At 39.7% G+C, this 17,201-nt stretch overlaps 1 protein-coding gene across 2 annotated transcripts in view; it reads left to right on the top strand.

Annotated features, from left to right (window-relative positions):
- aldh3b1 (aldehyde dehydrogenase 3 family, member B1) overlaps positions 1-14,107 on the top strand; it is a 41,823-nt gene extending 27,716 nt beyond the window's left edge. For both annotated transcript variants that reach the window (XM_061973832.1, XM_061973831.1), the window contains exons 8-10: positions 7,398-7,564; positions 7,638-7,737; positions 13,252-14,107. In XM_061973832.1, coding sequence (XP_061829816.1) covers positions 7,398-7,564; positions 7,638-7,737; positions 13,252-13,439 — 455 coding nt within the window. In that variant the 3' untranslated portion in view covers positions 13,440-14,107. The remainder of the gene's footprint in view (positions 1-7,397; positions 7,565-7,637; positions 7,738-13,251) is intronic.
- The last annotated feature ends 3,094 nt before the right edge of the window (positions 14,108-17,201 follow it).

Raw genomic sequence — 17,201 nt, 5'->3', positions numbered from 1 at the left:
ACAGTGCATTATTTTTATGGTAGATGTATTGTAATAAATAAAAGTTTGTAGAGGGAAATAGGTATTTGATCTCCAAACATGGCTACGTGCTGGATGCCGAAACCGTTGTTAGCAAGCACATAGGTCACACATTGCTTGTAGTTATCCCAAATGTTGCACCCATCTCAGGAGGGATTTTGGTCAGAGAAACCACCTCCATGTTGACAGTAGGGATGATGTTGTTGGGCTCTTTCAGGAATTCCTTCCTCCACATACATTGAGTCGAGTTGATGCAAAAGAGCTCAATTTTGCATCACATATTTACGAGCCTTCTCTGAATCATTCAGGTTTTCATTGGCAAACTTTATATGGGCCTATACATGTGTCTTCTTCAATGCAGGATCTTCATCCATTACAAGCGAACGGTATTATTGATGGATTTTTTTGTCCCAACTATGATGAGCTCATTCACTCCTGTCGGAGGCAGATATTTACATATATCCGAATTTAAGTGTTACTTCTTTTTATTTCATTGTCATATTACAAAACAGCTAGTGTTTTTCTTCCAAATGTGGTCTTTTGGTTGTCTGCAAAACTGTGTGCTTAACCTTGAAGTGAGGAATGTTGGAGAGAGCGATAATAAGCATTTGTTTTGGCTAGAGAGACATGACTGCCAGGGGGGGAGGAAGAGAGACTTGAGAGGAGAGGGGTTTTGGTCGAGGGGGGACAGACCATCATGGCGGCGCGATAGAATGTTCTATACTGGACTGGTCTAAATGTATATACAGGTAAAAGCCAGTAAATTAGAATATTTTGAAAAACTTGATTTATTTCAGTAATTGCATTCAAAAGGTGTAACTTGTACATTATATTTATTCATTGCACACAGACTGATGCATTCAAATGTTTATTTCATTTAATTTTGATGATTTGAAGTGGCAACAAATGAAAATCCAAAATTCCGTGTGTCACAAAATTAGAATATTACTTAAGGCTAATACAACAAAGGGATTTTTAGAAATGTTGGCCAACTGAAAAGTATGAAAATGAAAAATATGAGCATGTACAATACTCAATACTTGGTTGGAGCTCCTTTTGCCTCAATTACTGCGTTAATGCGGCGTGGCATGGAGTCGATGAGTTTCTGGCACTGCTCAGGTGTTATGAGAGCCCAGGTTGCTCTGATAGTGGCCTTCAACTCTTCTGCGTTTTTGGGTCTGGCATTCTGCATCTTCCTTTTCACAATACCCCACAGATTTTCTATGGGGCTAAGGTCAGGGGAGTTGGCGGGCCAATTTAGAACAGAAATACCATGGTCCGTAAACCAGGCACGGGTAGATTTTGCGCTGTGTGCAGGCGCCAAGTCCTGTTGGAACTTGAAATCTCCATCTCCATAGAGCAGGTCAGCAGCAGGGAGCATGAAGTGCTCTAAAACTTGCTGGTAGACGGCTGCGTTGACCCTGGATCTCAGGAAACAGAGTGGACCGACACCAGCAGATGACATGGCACCCCAAACCATCACTGATGGTTTGGGTTGGTTTGGTTTGCATTTCCTTTGGAAATCGAGGTCCCAGAGTCTGGAGGAAGACAGGAGAGGCACAGGATCCACGTTTCCTGAAGTCTAGTGTAAAGTTTCCACCATCAGTGATGGTTTGGGGTGCCATGTCATCTGCTGGTGTCGGTCCACTCTGTTTCCTGAGATCCAGGGTCAACGCAGCCGTCTACCAGCAAGTTTTAGAGCACTTCATGCTTCCTGCTGCTGACCTGCTCTATGGAGATGGAGATTTCAAGTTCCAACAGGACTTGGCGCCTGCACACAGCGCAAAATCTACCCGTGCCTGGTTTACGGACCATGGTATTTCTGTTCTAAATTGGCCCGCCAACTCCCCTGACCTTAGCCCCATAGAAAATCTGTGGGGTATTGTGAAAAGGAAGATGCAGAATGCCAGACCCAAAAACGCAGAAGAGTTGAAGGCCACTATCAGAGCAACCTGGGCTCTCATAACACCTGAGCAGTGCCAGAAACTCATCGACTCCATGCCACGCCGCATTAACGCAGTAATTGAGGCAAAAGGAGCTCCAACCAAGTATTGAGTATTGTACATGCTCATATTTTTAATTTTCATACTTTTCAGTTGGCCAACATTTCTAAAAATCTCTTTTTTGTATTAGCCTTAAGTAATATTCTAATTTTGTGACACACGGAATTTTGGATTTTCATTTGTTGCCACTTCAAATCATCAAAATTAAATGAAATAAACATTTGAATGCATCAGTCTGTGTGCAATGAATAAATATAATGTACAAGTTACACCTTTTGAATGCAATTACTGAAATAAATCAAGTTTTTCAAAATATTCTAATTTACTGGCTTTTACCTGTATATGCAAAGCTTTGCAAATATATTACAAAATACCTATTCTGTCTCTGGTGGTTTTTCAACTCAGCTTTAAGTGTCGTAAAGAGCTTGGGAGCGACTTGTGACTTGAATTCCCTGGGAGGAACAACTGGTCAAAACGCAACACTCCCTTGTAAATTTTGTGCTGATCCGTCAGTGCTGTCTCTGAAGTCCCTTGACAGCTCTTCGGTCTTACCCATGGTGTTTGTTGTCTTTTTATCCACAGAATGAGTTGAAAATAGGAGTGTTTTCCTGAAGGAACATGAGTGTTTAGTGTGCGTCTTAACCACTTAACCGGTCTGTAGGTGTCAGAATTCTTACTGCCTGGTAGGAGATCAAAGACCTATTTCTCTAAATCAAACCTTTACTTTTTTTCTGGATTTTTATTTTTTATTCCTCCTTCTGTTACAATGAATCTACCATAAACTATTGGACTGTTGGAAAAGGTCTTACATCTTCTAGTTCAAGGCAAGAAAAATGAGCTGACAAAATGCAGTAAAGTGGTAATGTCATTTACTCTCAGGTTGTGCGTGTCTTGAGAGTTCTAAATTATTCAAGTCTTTCTGTGACATATTGTAGCATTTCATCTATGGGTTTTCTTTTATGAATAATGAGGTGGTTTCACTTGAAATGAATGTTCCATCTGTTTTAGGGAGTTTTTTTTTTTTAGTTCCTATGCCAGCTGTTGGGAGTTCTTGCAGTGGTGTTTTGTGTTGACGAAATTTTAGCACCCACAAAAACGAATGCGAGAAGGAGACAGTTGCAGAGTCTAATAGAATACAAAAACAAACAGCAGAACAAGGAAACACAAATCAGCTATAACAGACCACTGCAGGAGGAGTAAGACTAGGACAAGGCAAAAGTATTTTTTATGAAAAACAAACAAAAGATGGGTCAAGGAGGCTATGGAAATCGGGAAATGAAGGGCCTACATGAATGAGGGGGCATACGTGCTTTCGAACACCTCGGACGCTGTCCTTCATCGGTGACGCCGGGTCAGGGAACTTTATTTTGAAAGTTTTTAGACAGTCACACTATCTTTTACAACAAAAACTTTGTCTGAACACAAATATATTGCACCTAAACAAACATTTTTGGCATTGATATATGATGAAAAGCTGCTTTTATATATATATATATATATATATATATATGTATACATATATATGTGCTCAGAGACTATGGGGTATCGGACTGTCTGATTGTGGCAGTCCGCTCCCTGTATGATCAGTGTCAGAGCTTGGTCCGCATTGCCGGCAGTAAGTCGGACACGTTTCCAGTGAGGGTTGGACTCCGCCAAGGCTGCCCTTTGTCACCCATTCTGTTCATAACTTTTATGGACAGAATTTCTAGGCGCAGTCAAGGCGTTGAGGGGATCCGGTTTGGTGGCTGCAGGATTAGGTCTCTGCTTTTTGCAGATGATGTGGTCCTGATGGCTTCATCCGGCCAGGATCTTCAGTTCTCACTGGATCGTTTCGCAGCCGAGTGTGAAGCGACTGGGATGAGAATCAGCACCTCCAAGTCCGAGTCCATGATTCTCGCCCGGAAAAGGGTGGAGTGCCATCTCCGGGTTGGGGAGGAGATCTTGCCCCAAGTGGAGGAGTTCAAGTACCTCGGAGTCTTGTTCACGAGTGAGGGAAGAGTGGATCGTGAGATTGACAGGCGGATCGGTGCGGCGTCTTCAGTAATGCGGACGCTGTATCGATCCGTTGTGGTGAAGAAGGAGCTGAGCCGGAAGGCAAAGCTCTCAATTTACCGGTCGATCTACGTTCCCATCCTCACCTATGGTCATGAGCTTTGGGTTATGACCGAAAGGACAAGATCACGGGTACAAGCGGCCGAAATGAGTTTCCTCCGCCGGGTGGCAGGGCTCTCCCTTAGAGATAGGGTGAGAAGCTCTGCCATCCGGGAGGAGCTCAAAGTAAAGCCGCTGCTCCTCCACATCGAGAGGAGCCAGATGAGGTGGTTCGGGCATCTGATCAGGATGCCACCCGAACGCCTCCCTAGGGAGGTGTTTAGGGCACGTTCGATCGGTAGGAGGCCGCGGGGAAGACCCAGGACACGTTGGGAAGACTATGTCTCCCGGCTGGCCTGGGAACGCCTCGGGGTCCCACAGGAAGAGCTGGACGAAGTGGCTGGGGAGAGGGAAGTCTGGGCTTCCCTGCTTAGGCTGCTGCCCCCGCGACCCGACCTCGGATAAGCGGAGGAAGATGGATGGATGGATATATATATATATATATATATATACATATATATATATATATATATATATATATATATATATATATATATATATATTAGCAATATATATATATATATTAGAGATATCGTCAGGCCGATATTATCGGCTGATAAATGCGTTAAAATGTAATATCGGAAATTATCGGTATCGTTTTTTTTATTATCGGTATCGGGTTGGTTTTTTTTGGGTTTTTTCCAACTTTTTTTATTGGCATTTTCAAACAGACAGAAAAAAGTGCAGATCAAAACAGTACAATTTTAAAGTTAGAAAATGATTTACACCCTTTCCCTTAAAACCCAAACCACCCACCCACCCTCCCACCCCACTCAGGTCCCACTAACGAGGGACAAATGGCGCAATTATGTAACAACACGACAAAGACAGACACATTCTCGCACACACACACACACATACGCAGCCAGAGACAGACAGATATATATAGGGTTTTTTTTTTTGTTTGTTTTTTTTAATTAATTTTTGTTATTTTTATTAAATCAACATAAAAAACACAAGATACACTTACAATTAGTGCACCAATTCCTCCCCCATTTACACTCATTCACACAAAAGGGTTGTTTCTTTCTGTTATTAATATTGTGGTTCCTACATTATATATCAATATATATCAATACAGTCTGCAAGGGATACAGTCCGTAAGCACACATGATTGTGCGTGCTGCTGCTCCACTAATAGTACTAACCTTTAACACTTAATTTGACTAATTTTCATTAATTACTAGTTTCAATGTAACTGTTTTTATATTGTTTTACTTTCTTTTTTATTAAAGAAAATGTTTTTAATTTATTTATCTTATTTGTGTGAGCTCTACGCATGGTCGAAAGAATGCATCCGAATCAAAACCTTTACAGCATAGAATATTTCTATGAATACCAACGTTTGCGGTGAAGTTAACTTGTGCACATCTCTTCCTTCTGACGTGACTTTTTTTAGCGCTGGTTGAAGAATGTGTAAGCTGTAACAAGTTAATCGCTCGTTTAATAATTATTTCATGTTAGGCTTTTACATATTTGCGAAGTCAAAGCTAGGTAACGTTTTTGGTCAGACTGTGTATAAGTACCTGAGTATGCTTCTTCGTACGTCAAATTTTTTTCAGGCGCAATAATAGTATCAGGAAAACGAAGACACATAAACTATGCAATTTCATCAAGGTCATTGCACCTTTGTGTGCCTTTCTGTCTTGCCTCTGGTGAGGGCGGTCACATTTTTTTCCCGCTCCCTTCTTCTCCCTGCTTGCTCTCTTTGTTGTTGTCTTGTCTACACTTTTTTGAAGCCTCTTTCTTTGCACTGTCTTCCAAATCTAAACATCAGACATGGAAATGATCAGCTGGACTCTCGACTCCATCCATCCATTTTCTACCGCTTATTCCCTTTGGGGTCGCGGGGGGCGCTGGAGCCTATCTCAGCTACAATCGGGCGGAAGGCGGGGTACACCCTGGACAAGTCGCCACCTCATCGCAGGGCCAACACAGATAGACAGACAACATTCACACTCACATCCACACACTAGGGCCAATTTAGTGTTGCCAATCAACTTATCCCCAGGTGCATGTCTTTGGAGGTGGGAGGAAGCCGGAGTACCCGGAGGGAACCCACGCAGTCACGGGGAGGACATGCAAACTCCACACAGAAAGATCCCGAGCCCGGGATTGAACCCAAGACTACTCAGGACCTTCGTATTGTGAGGCAGATGCACTAACCCCTCTGCCACCGTGAAGCCCGGACTCTCGACTCAATTGACAAAATCTTTTTGACGAGGAAAAGAGGTTCTGGGTAGCCTGGCTGCCCTGACGGAACCATTGCTGCGGGGTACGTGAGAGATTCCTGGGATAAACGGAGAATCATGTGAATTGAGTCCTTTCCATCGAGGACGTCAAATTCGTAAGACGATGGCATGCACTCAAGGGGCCCAAAGGCTGTTCGTCGCAATGGAAGGTTTGGGCCGGGCTGTGGGATCACAGACTGGGGAGATTTCTGAACTGAATCGCAAGATGGATCACATCATGGAAAAGCTGGTAGGGGAAAAATTGGATATGAGGGCCAGCATGGACGAATAGAACAGACAAGCCATTGTAATGTCTGCTCGCGGAAAAACAAAAATCTACGATTTGACTCCCTCAAATGGCCTTGACGCTCCAACAACAAGAGCACGCTGTTCTGAAAACATCCCCGAGGACACCTCAATGATGGACGCTTTTGACCTCCCTCCCTCCCTTCTCAACGACACCTGGAGTCAAACTTTTGCTTGCATGCAGAACGTCCCCAGACCTATGAACATGAACACTACATCAACACACCCAAGACAATGGGCTTATACACACACACCTCCCCTCCCCCACCCCACGCCTTCACCATCGCTTGCTTCCCCTTCGGGGGTGATGGACGGCTGGCAGCGCTTCATAGCAGCAGTCGACCTCCAGGGTCCCCAACTCCCCCCTATCTGTTGCGAGTTGTCGTGATTAAATGTAACATGTTTATGTGTGCATGGCATGGAGGTTTTCTCCCCACTCCAGACTAGGAGGCCCCCTTAGGAGCCCAGTCTAGATTGTATTTTTTTACTCATCTTCTTCCCCAGCGTTTGACCTTTTTCCCACCTTTTACGGGGCGCCTCGTGGCGACCCATCAGCGTTCCTGTTCTGTAACCCTGTACACTGTTTGTTTGTCTAATCTTGAATGGGTTTGTGCTGAAAACATAGTTTCGTTGTACTTGTGCAATGACAATAAAGACCTATCCTAATAATGTGTATAATTTTTCTCAGCTCCTACAGTGTTGGTGGATGTGGCTGCAGATGACGTGCTGATGGAAGAAGAAATCTTCGGCCCCATTCTTCCTATTATTACCGTTGAGTCTCTGGAAAAAGCCATTGACTTTGTCAATCGCATGGAGAAGCCATTGGCCCTCTACGTTTTCTCCGATGAAAACTCCGTAAGATAATACGTCAGTCTCGACTTTTGTCTTTGTTTCTACTCACTTTTTGTGGTGATGTTCCTCCTTAAAGGTTGCAACGACCGTGCTGGAGAAAACCAGCAGTGGAGGGTTCTGCTCAAATGATGGGATTATCCACATGTCGCTGCCAGGACTGCCTTTTGGCGGAGTGGGTAAGTGGACAAAAATGCTACTGTATTGGATTATTATTATTATTAACTGCCAAGTCACATAATGAAAATAAAGACAATGACTCAAACTTAGACATACTTGCCAACCTTGAGACCTCCGATTTCGGGAGGTGGGGGGTGGTAGGTGGTAGGTGGGGGGGAGGAGTATATTTACAGCTAGAATTCACCAAGTCAAGTATTTCATACATATATATATATATATATATATATATATATATATATATATATATATATATATATATATATATGAAATACTTGACTTTCAGTGAATTCTAGCTGTATATATATATTTATTTTATTATATATATATATATATATATATATATATATATATATATATATATACAATATATATATATATATATATAAATAAATAAAAGAAATACTTGAATTTCAGTGTTCATTTATTTACACATATATACACACACATAACACTCATCTACTCATTGTTGAGTTAAGGGTTGAATTGTCCATCCTTGTTCTATTCTGTCACTATTTTTCTAACCATGCTCAACACCCTTTCGCAGGTACCCAGAAAGGTTTCGAGTACCACCAAAAAAACTGAATCTCTGAAGACAGTATAAAAATCTGTGTTAAAGATGTACAAATACTGCTTGTATAATAAGCATGTTATTTTTTTTACAAATGAGGGTTAAGAGTTCAGTACTAAAAAAAAAAAATAATAATAATAATGTGGCTTAAGTACAGTTTTTTAATTGAGCTGCTGCATTTTTTGGTTGGGTTGTTTATTTATTTTGAGTAACTTCTATACATTTCTAAAAGGGGAGGAATGTAATAGAGTGATCTATGTTTGTCTGTTGCCATCTCCTGGTGAATGTTGGCTATAGCGTACTGGGGTTACTTTTTGGTTGGCCAACGATTTACGTGGTGTTGCGCACCTGACGTCACTCAGGTCCGCATGGAGCTGGAGGGGGCGTGGCTTCCAGCTCCGCCTGAATTTCGGGAGATTTTCGGGAGAAAATTTGTCCCGGGAGGTTTTCGGGAGAGGTGCTGAATTTCGGGAGTCTCCCGGAAAATCCGGGAGGGTTGGCAAGTATGAACTTAGACCATCTGCCAATAGATTTGGTTGTTAACTTTGACAATGAATTTATTGATCAAATCTTGTTTAAGGTCATTTTACTTCACTGGGGAAAATGTTACAAGTGCTGTCAAGTGATTAATTCATTATGATCTGTAATAATTCATCTAATCTCTTTTATTCTCATCAAGAATGTTGAGAAAAGCTATCAATTTGATGTATTTTCATTTCAATTAATTACATTATTATAGAGATCAATATATAACCAAAAATGGGGCTTTATAAAGGCATTTGTTGTTGTTTTTAACAGACTTTAACAGATGCGGTCTTTTCTTTTACTAAAAAAAAACATGTCCAAATAAAGTGCTGAAGTTAGCACACCAAAAATCAGTAAGAACTAGGGATGTCCGATAATATCGGACTGCCGATATTATTGGCCGATAAATGCTTTAAAATGTAATATCGGAAAATATCGGTATCTGTTTCAAAATGTTAAATGTATGACTTTTTAAAACGCCGCTGTGTACACAGACGTAGGGAGAAGTACAGAGCGCCAATGAACCTTAAAGGCACTTCCTATGCGTGCCGGCCCAGTTACATAATATATGCGGCTTTTACACACACATAAGTGAATGCAAGGCATACTTGATCAACAGCCATACAGGTCACACTGAGGGTGGCCGTATAAACAACTTTAACACTGTTACAAATATGCGCCACACTGTGAACCCACACCAAACAAGAATGACAAACACATTTCGGGAGAACATCCGCACCGTAACACAACATAAACACAACAGACAAATTCCCAGAACCCCTTGCAGCACTAACTCTTCCGGGACGCTACATTATACACCCCCCCCCCTCCCCCCCACCTCAACTCCGCCCACCTCAATTTCCTCAAAAATAATGCACTTTGTGACTTCAATAATAAATATGGCAGTGCCATGTTGGCAGGCCCGGCCCTAACCAATCTGGCGCCCCAGGCAAGATTTTAGGTGGCGCCCCCCCACATCAGCAGTGAAGTGTATATACTCACAAGAAACCGAATAGCTTTGTCTTTGACCTTTTTTTTTTACTTACAACTATACCTAATATATAAAGGGGTGGAAAAGTGACTATTACCTGCAGGGCAAACATTAGCTAACCAGAAGGCAATAACAATGTAAACAAAAACACCTGCTTAAAAGATCTAATACAAATGTCCCTGAGGAATGTAAGGTGGGAGTACTGTAATTACCTAACGTTACATTATTATTTTCCATAACAATTTAGCCCCCTCCACAATATTAACCCGACGTTAAAACAGAACTAGCTATTTATTGATTAGCAATTGCCGAATCATGTAAAATTAGCTTAATGCTAAAAAGCCAGGTTACTATCACATTCTGTAACAGACAAATAATTTCATGTAGGCTAACGTTACCTACCTGCTACCTCTGTCTTTTCTCGTTTCTCCTCCTCTTCTTTTCTCTTTTTTCTTCCCTGGGCACCTGACAGTTTTGGCCGTTTTGACATCTTGTGTTGATTTTTTGATGTGGTGACGTCCAAAAAGAGTCATGATACGGGAAGGGAGGGGGCGCACCGTGCGGGGGGAGGGGGGCGCGTAATGTTGTAACAAATAATATTTCTATTAAATAGGCTTTACTTTGCATTTTAATTAACGTGGGATTATTTTTTGTATTTAGAAATAATAGTACCAACTTTTTTTTTCTTTTTTTTTTTCTCCAACATTTGTGGCACTGGCGTGGCGCCCCCTGATGGACGGCGCCCTTAGCATTTGCCTATACGGCCCTGCATGTTGGCATTTTTTTCCATAACTTCAGTTGATTTATTTTGGAAAACCTTGTTACATTGTTTAATGCATCCAGCGGGACATCACAACAAAATTAGGCATAATAATGTGTTCATTCCACCACTGTATATATCGGTATCGCTTGATATCGGAATCGGTAATTAAAAGTTGGACAATATCGGAATATCGAATATCGGCAAAAAAGCCATTATGGAACATCTCTAGTAAGAACCCATTTATCAGCAATACCTATTGATTGTTGCACTTGTTGCTTCTCCTCTGCTTCTTTAATATAAAATAATATATAAAATAAATAAAAAAAAAGACCCATCAATTAGTGTTAGCACAAGTTACCAATAGTGGTTTAAGACAGCAAACAAAAGTCTGTATTGTAACAATTAGAAGTTACACTTGGCATCCATCCATCCATTTTCTACCGCTCGCGGAGGTTGCTGGAGCCTATCCCACCCTGGACAAGTCGCCACCTCATCGCAGGGCTTACACTGAACGACAGACAACCATTTATGGAAGGAAACGTTTGCTTTGATTGGCTTTTCCGACCGTCAGTCAGAGCTGTCTTGTACATGTCCACCAATTTGCAACATCCATCCATCCATTTTCTACCGCTTGTCCCTTTTGGGGTCGCGGGGGCCTATCTCAGCTGCATTCGGGCGGTAAGATTAGCAACATTACCCCTTATATAAAATCTAATTTAACGACAGAACATTTGTTAGATGTAAATATAAACGGGATACAATGATTTGCAAATCCTTTTTAACCCATATTCAGTTGAATGCACTACAAAGACAACATATTTGATGTTCAAACTCATAAACTTTATTTTATTTTTTTGCAAATAATAATTAACTTAGAATTTCATGGCTGCAACACGTGACAAAGTAGTTGGGAAAGGGCATGTTCACCACTATGTTACATGGCCTTTCCTTTTAACAACACTCAGTAAACGTTTGGGAACTGAGGAGACACATTTTTGAAGCTTCTCAGATGGAATTCTTTCCCATTCTTGCTTGATGTACAACTTAAGTTGTTCAACAGTCCGGGGGTCTCCGTTGTGCTATTTTAGGCTTCATAATGCGCCAGACAGGTCTGGACTACAGGCAGGCCAGTCTAGTACCCGCACTCTTTTACTATGAAGCCACGTTGATGTAACACGTGGCTTGGCATTGTCTTGCTGAAATAAGCAGGGGCGTCCATGGTAACGTTGCTTGGATGGCAACATATGTTGCTCCAAAACCTGTATGTACCTTTCAGCATTAATGGCGCCTTCACAGATGTGTAAGTTACCCATGTCTTGGGCACTAATACACCCCCATACCATCACACATGCTGGCTTTTCAACTTTGCGCCTATAACAATCCGGATGGTTCTTTTCCTCTTTGGTCCCGAGGACACGACGTCCACAGTTTCCAAAAACAATTTGAAATGTGGCCTCGTCAGACCACAGATCACTTTTCCACTTTGTATCAGTCCATCTTAGATGAGCTCAGGCCCAGCGAAGCCGACGGCGTTTCTGGGTGTTGTTGATAAACGGTTTTCGCCTTGCATAGGAGAGTTTTAACTTGCACTTACAGATGTAGCGACCAACTGTAGTTACTGACAGTGGGTTTCTGAAGTGTTCCTGAGCCCATGTGGTGATATCCTTTACACACTGATGTCGCTTGTTGATGCAGTACAGCCTGAGGGATGGAAGGTCACGGGCTTAGCTGCTTACGTGCAGTGATTTCTCCAGATTCTCTGAACCCTTTGATGATATTACGGAGCGTAGATGGTGAAATCCCTAAATTCCTTGCAATAGCTGGTTGAGAAAGGTTTTTCTTAAACTGTTCAACAATTTGCTCAGGCATTTGTTGACAAAGTGGTGACCCTCGCCCCATCCTTGTTTGTGAATGACTGAGCATTTCATGGAATCTACTTTTATACCCAATCATGGCACCCACCCGTTCCCAATTAGCCTGCACACCTGTGAGATGTTCCAAATAAGTGTTTGATGAGCATTCCTCAACTTTATCAGTATTTATTGCCACCTTTCCCAACTTCTTTGTCACGTGTTGCTGGCATCAAATTCTAAAGTTAATGATTATTTGCAAAAAAAAAAAAAAAAATGTTTCACAGTTTGAACATCAAATATGTTGTCTTTGTAGCATATTCAACTGAATATGGGTTGGAAATGATTTGCAAATCATTGTATTCCGTTTATATTTACATCTAACTCAATTTCCCAACTCATATGGAAACGGGGTTTGTATTTATATATATATATAAATACCTATACCACGATATTGTACCGTGGCTTTAATATTGTGATATTGTACCGTGAAATTTGATACCGTTACATTCCTAGAAAAACCCCAAAAGCAGCTACTGTTTGTAAAAACATTTTATAATCCAAAGCCAAATTTTAGTCGCCAATATGAACACAACAAACGCAGGCGGATCTCAACATTTTCATTCAAAACGCCAAATGAGGACAAGAAGAACTTTTTTTTTCCATCAACATTTCGTTATCCATATTTGGAAATTGTATCACATGACTATTTAATAAGCTCATCTTGTTTAGGTTTTTCTAGAACTATTGAGTGTATGGAATGTCTTGCCTGTGAAAGTGGACTGCAGTGATATAAGATGTGGTGTTCACCTGCAGGGGCCAGTGGCTGGGGATCCTATCACGGTCGCTGGGGCTTTGAGGCCTTCAGCCACCGGCGGGCCTGCATGATGCGTGGCTGGGCCTTGGAACGACTCAACGGCCTGCGCTACCCGCCCTACAGAGATGATAAACTCAGCTGGCTGCGCTGGACCGCCTCACCCAAGAAGTCGTGCTCACTTATGTGACAGCACACAGTCAATAATGACAATAGGCAAGTGGAATTTTTAAAATCTGGGATGGAAACATTTGAAAGTGTTTGTGGGTATCGCTTAACTTACTGATTACCACGTGATGTTGTCTCATTTTTAAATCTTAAGTATCTCATATGGACTTACTTTTTAATGCCACCTTTATTGTGTATATAATATTCTACAGAGAATGTATGGCTTCCAAATTATTATGTAATGACCCCGAAAGTCAAATGAAATGCATTAACCAGCTTTTAAAAAAAAAAAAAAAAAAGCCTTTATTATAACCTAAGCCTTTATTATAACCTGAGACTTTATTATAACCTGAGACTTTATTATAACCTGAGACTTTATTATAACCTGAGACTTTATTATAACCTGAGACTTTATTATAACCTGAGACTTTATTATAACCTGAGACCAACTTCTGACATCTCTGCTGATTATGATCATTTCATTTGGATGTTGACGAGGATTCAATGCACATTTGTTCTAAGGTTACTTTGTCATTAGTCTTTCATTTCCCTTCATGTCATTTACTGGAGAGGAGATTCAGAAAATATTTGTTTATTTTAAATGGAAATTTTAGTTATACATAAATGACACGACCATCGCCAGTGTGTAAACAATCTATCTGCAATCAATAAAATCATAGGTCTTGTTCACATTTTGCCCCCTTACTGTGTGTGTGTGTGTGTGTGTGTGTGTGTGTGTGTGTGTGTGTGTGTGTGTGTGTGTGTGTGTGTGTGTGTGTGTTGCGTGCGTATACTGTGTGTGTGTGTGTGTGTGTGTGTGTGTGTGTGTGTGTGTGTGTGTGTGTGTGTGTGTGTGTGTGTGTGTGTGTGTGTGTGTGTGTGTGTGTGTGTGTGTGTGTGTGTGTGTATACTGTGTGTGTGTGTGTGTGTGTGTGTGTGTGTGTGTGTGTGTGTATGTATATATATATATATATATATATATATATATATATATTTATATGTATATGTATATATATAAAATCTCCTGATGATTGAGGGTACCCCCTCATGAAACAGGCCTGTAGAGATGAAATAGTCTTGTGATTTTTTTTTCCCACACATACATATATGTATATATATATATATATATATATATATATATATATATATATATATATATATATATATATATGTATATATATATATATGTATATATATATATATATATGTATATATATATATATGTATATATATATATATATATATATATATATATATATATATATATATATATATATATATGTATGTATGTATGTATGTATGTATGTATGTATGTATGTATGTATGTATGTATGTATGTATGTATGTATGTATGTATGTATGTATGTATGTATGTATGTATGTATGTATGTATATATATATATATCCATCCATCCATTTTCAACCGCTTATTCCCTTTGGGGTCGCGGGGGGCGCTGGAGCCTATCTCAGCTACAATCGGGCGGAAGGCGGGGTACACCCTGGACAAGTCGCCACCTCATCGCAGGGCCAACACAGATAGACAGACAACATTCACACTCACATTCACACACTAGGGACCATTTAGTGTTGCCAATCAACTTATCCCCAGGTGCATGTCTTTGGATATATATATACATATATATATATCAATCAATCAATCAATGTTTATTTATATAGCCCTAAATCACAAGTGTCTCAAAGGGCTGTATATGTATATACATATATATATATATATATATATATATATATATATATGTGTATATATATATATATATATATATACATATATATATGTATATGTGTGTATATATATACATATATATATATATATATATATATATATGTATATATATATATATATATGTATATATATACATATATATATGTATATATACATATATATATGTATATATACATATGTATATATGTGTATATATATGTATATATATGTATATATGTATATATACATATACATACATATATATGTGTATATATATATACATATATATGTGTATATATATATATATATGTATGTATATTAAGGCTGCAGCTAACGATTATTTTTCTATCGATTAATCTATAGATTATTTTTTTCCATTAATCGGTTAATCTATAGATTTTTTTTTTCGATTAATCTATAGAGTATTTTTCCTTTTACCGATTATTTTTTTTATTTAAAATGAAGATGAAAAAATAAATGTAAGTCAGTTTTTTCAAAAGGCATGGCTTTTATTTACAAAAAAAAAAAAGTATGGCCACTCAGTCAACATTGACAACAACATGACAAAATATTCTGTAACAATGTAAACATTTAAAACTTTTAACATTTAACAAAATTAAAAGTAGCTTATTTGCTTTTTAATGTGCAAATATAAAAGTAAACATCCAGTGCAAATCTTAATATTCTGGAATAGTATAAGCATTTCAAAAGTAAAAGTATTGCTTATTTTGCTTTAAAATGTGCAAAAATAAAGATAAACATCCAATACAAAAAAGTGCAAAACGGAAATATTCTGTAACAGTGTAAACATTTCAACAAAAGTAAAAGTATTGCTTATTTGCTAAAATGTGCAAAAATAAAGATAAACATCCAATACAAAAAAGTGCAAAACGAAATATTCTGTAACAGTGTAAACATTTCAACAAAAGTACAAGTATTGCTTATTTTGCTTAATAACACAACAATGATAGTATGATTAAAGTGAAAGTTAATTGTTGGTTTGTACATAGTATATGTAACTGTTAATGTTGTAAAAGGTATTTGCACAACTAATTAACGTTAGCGTTTGTGACACGTCTTGTGCCGTGGGGTTCTTTCAGGACCGACAGACTGAACGCCAGACGGCTTTGCAGGGTTTACAATCTTTTAATTTTACACAAAGTCTTTTCTCTTCCAACTCTTTTCTCTTTCTTTCCTCGCTTTTCAGCTCGTCGTCCTCTGTCTCTGGCTCTCCTCTCTCGCTCCACGTCAGCTTCACTCTGGCTCCTTCCAGTCTCTCTTCCCTCTCTCTCTGCTGCTCCCCTTTTCCGCGCACCTGGGCACGATTGCGGCGTCGCTCCCGGCGCGGCCCGCCTCGCCTCGCCGCTCGCTCGCCGGCCCTGCCTCTCCACAGCGTTAAAGAGGAGCGCGTCTTTGTAAACACTGAACAGGCAGGCCAAACGCGCCTCTCAGAGCGAAACGGTGTTTTAGTTTATAAATTTACAACGCAGATACAAATGACACATTCATGTTTTTGTGTAATGATGACAACGTATACGCACGCGGACGATTGACTAGTTGATGGTGATGGCAAGAACGCTGTCGGGTGTTTTCTTTTCAAATGTTCGTTCATAGCCGTTGTGCTGCTATGATAGGCCATTTCCGCTCGACACAGTGTGCATACAACAACATTATTAGGCCGTTTATTGAAATACTCCCACACTTTTGACGACTTTTGGCGTGCTTTTTTCCCCTCGCTTGCACCGCTCGCATCGTCTGCTTTGCGCTCCGCCATGACGGTAGTGTGACGTAAATATGCGACGTGTCGACGCACAAAAATGGCGTCGACGTATTTACGTAACCGATGACGTCGACTACGTTGTTTCAGCCTTAATGTATATATATATATATATATATATATATATATATATATATATATATATATATATATGTATATATATATGTATGTGAGCAAATATTTTGACTCGAGGGCCCCATTGAGAGAGAAAAATGTGTCTGGGGGGCCAATGTGTGTGTATAAATCATATGTACACATTTATTTGTAAAAATCTGCTGTACAGTATG

The sequence above is a fragment of the Nerophis lumbriciformis genome, linkage group LG22 (assembly GCF_033978685.3).
Source record: "Nerophis lumbriciformis linkage group LG22, RoL_Nlum_v2.1, whole genome shotgun sequence".
Taxonomy (NCBI): domain Eukaryota; kingdom Metazoa; phylum Chordata; class Actinopteri; order Syngnathiformes; family Syngnathidae; genus Nerophis; species Nerophis lumbriciformis.
The sequence above is the reverse complement of the archived record's forward strand: the minus strand, read 5'-3'. Positions and strand labels throughout refer to the sequence as shown.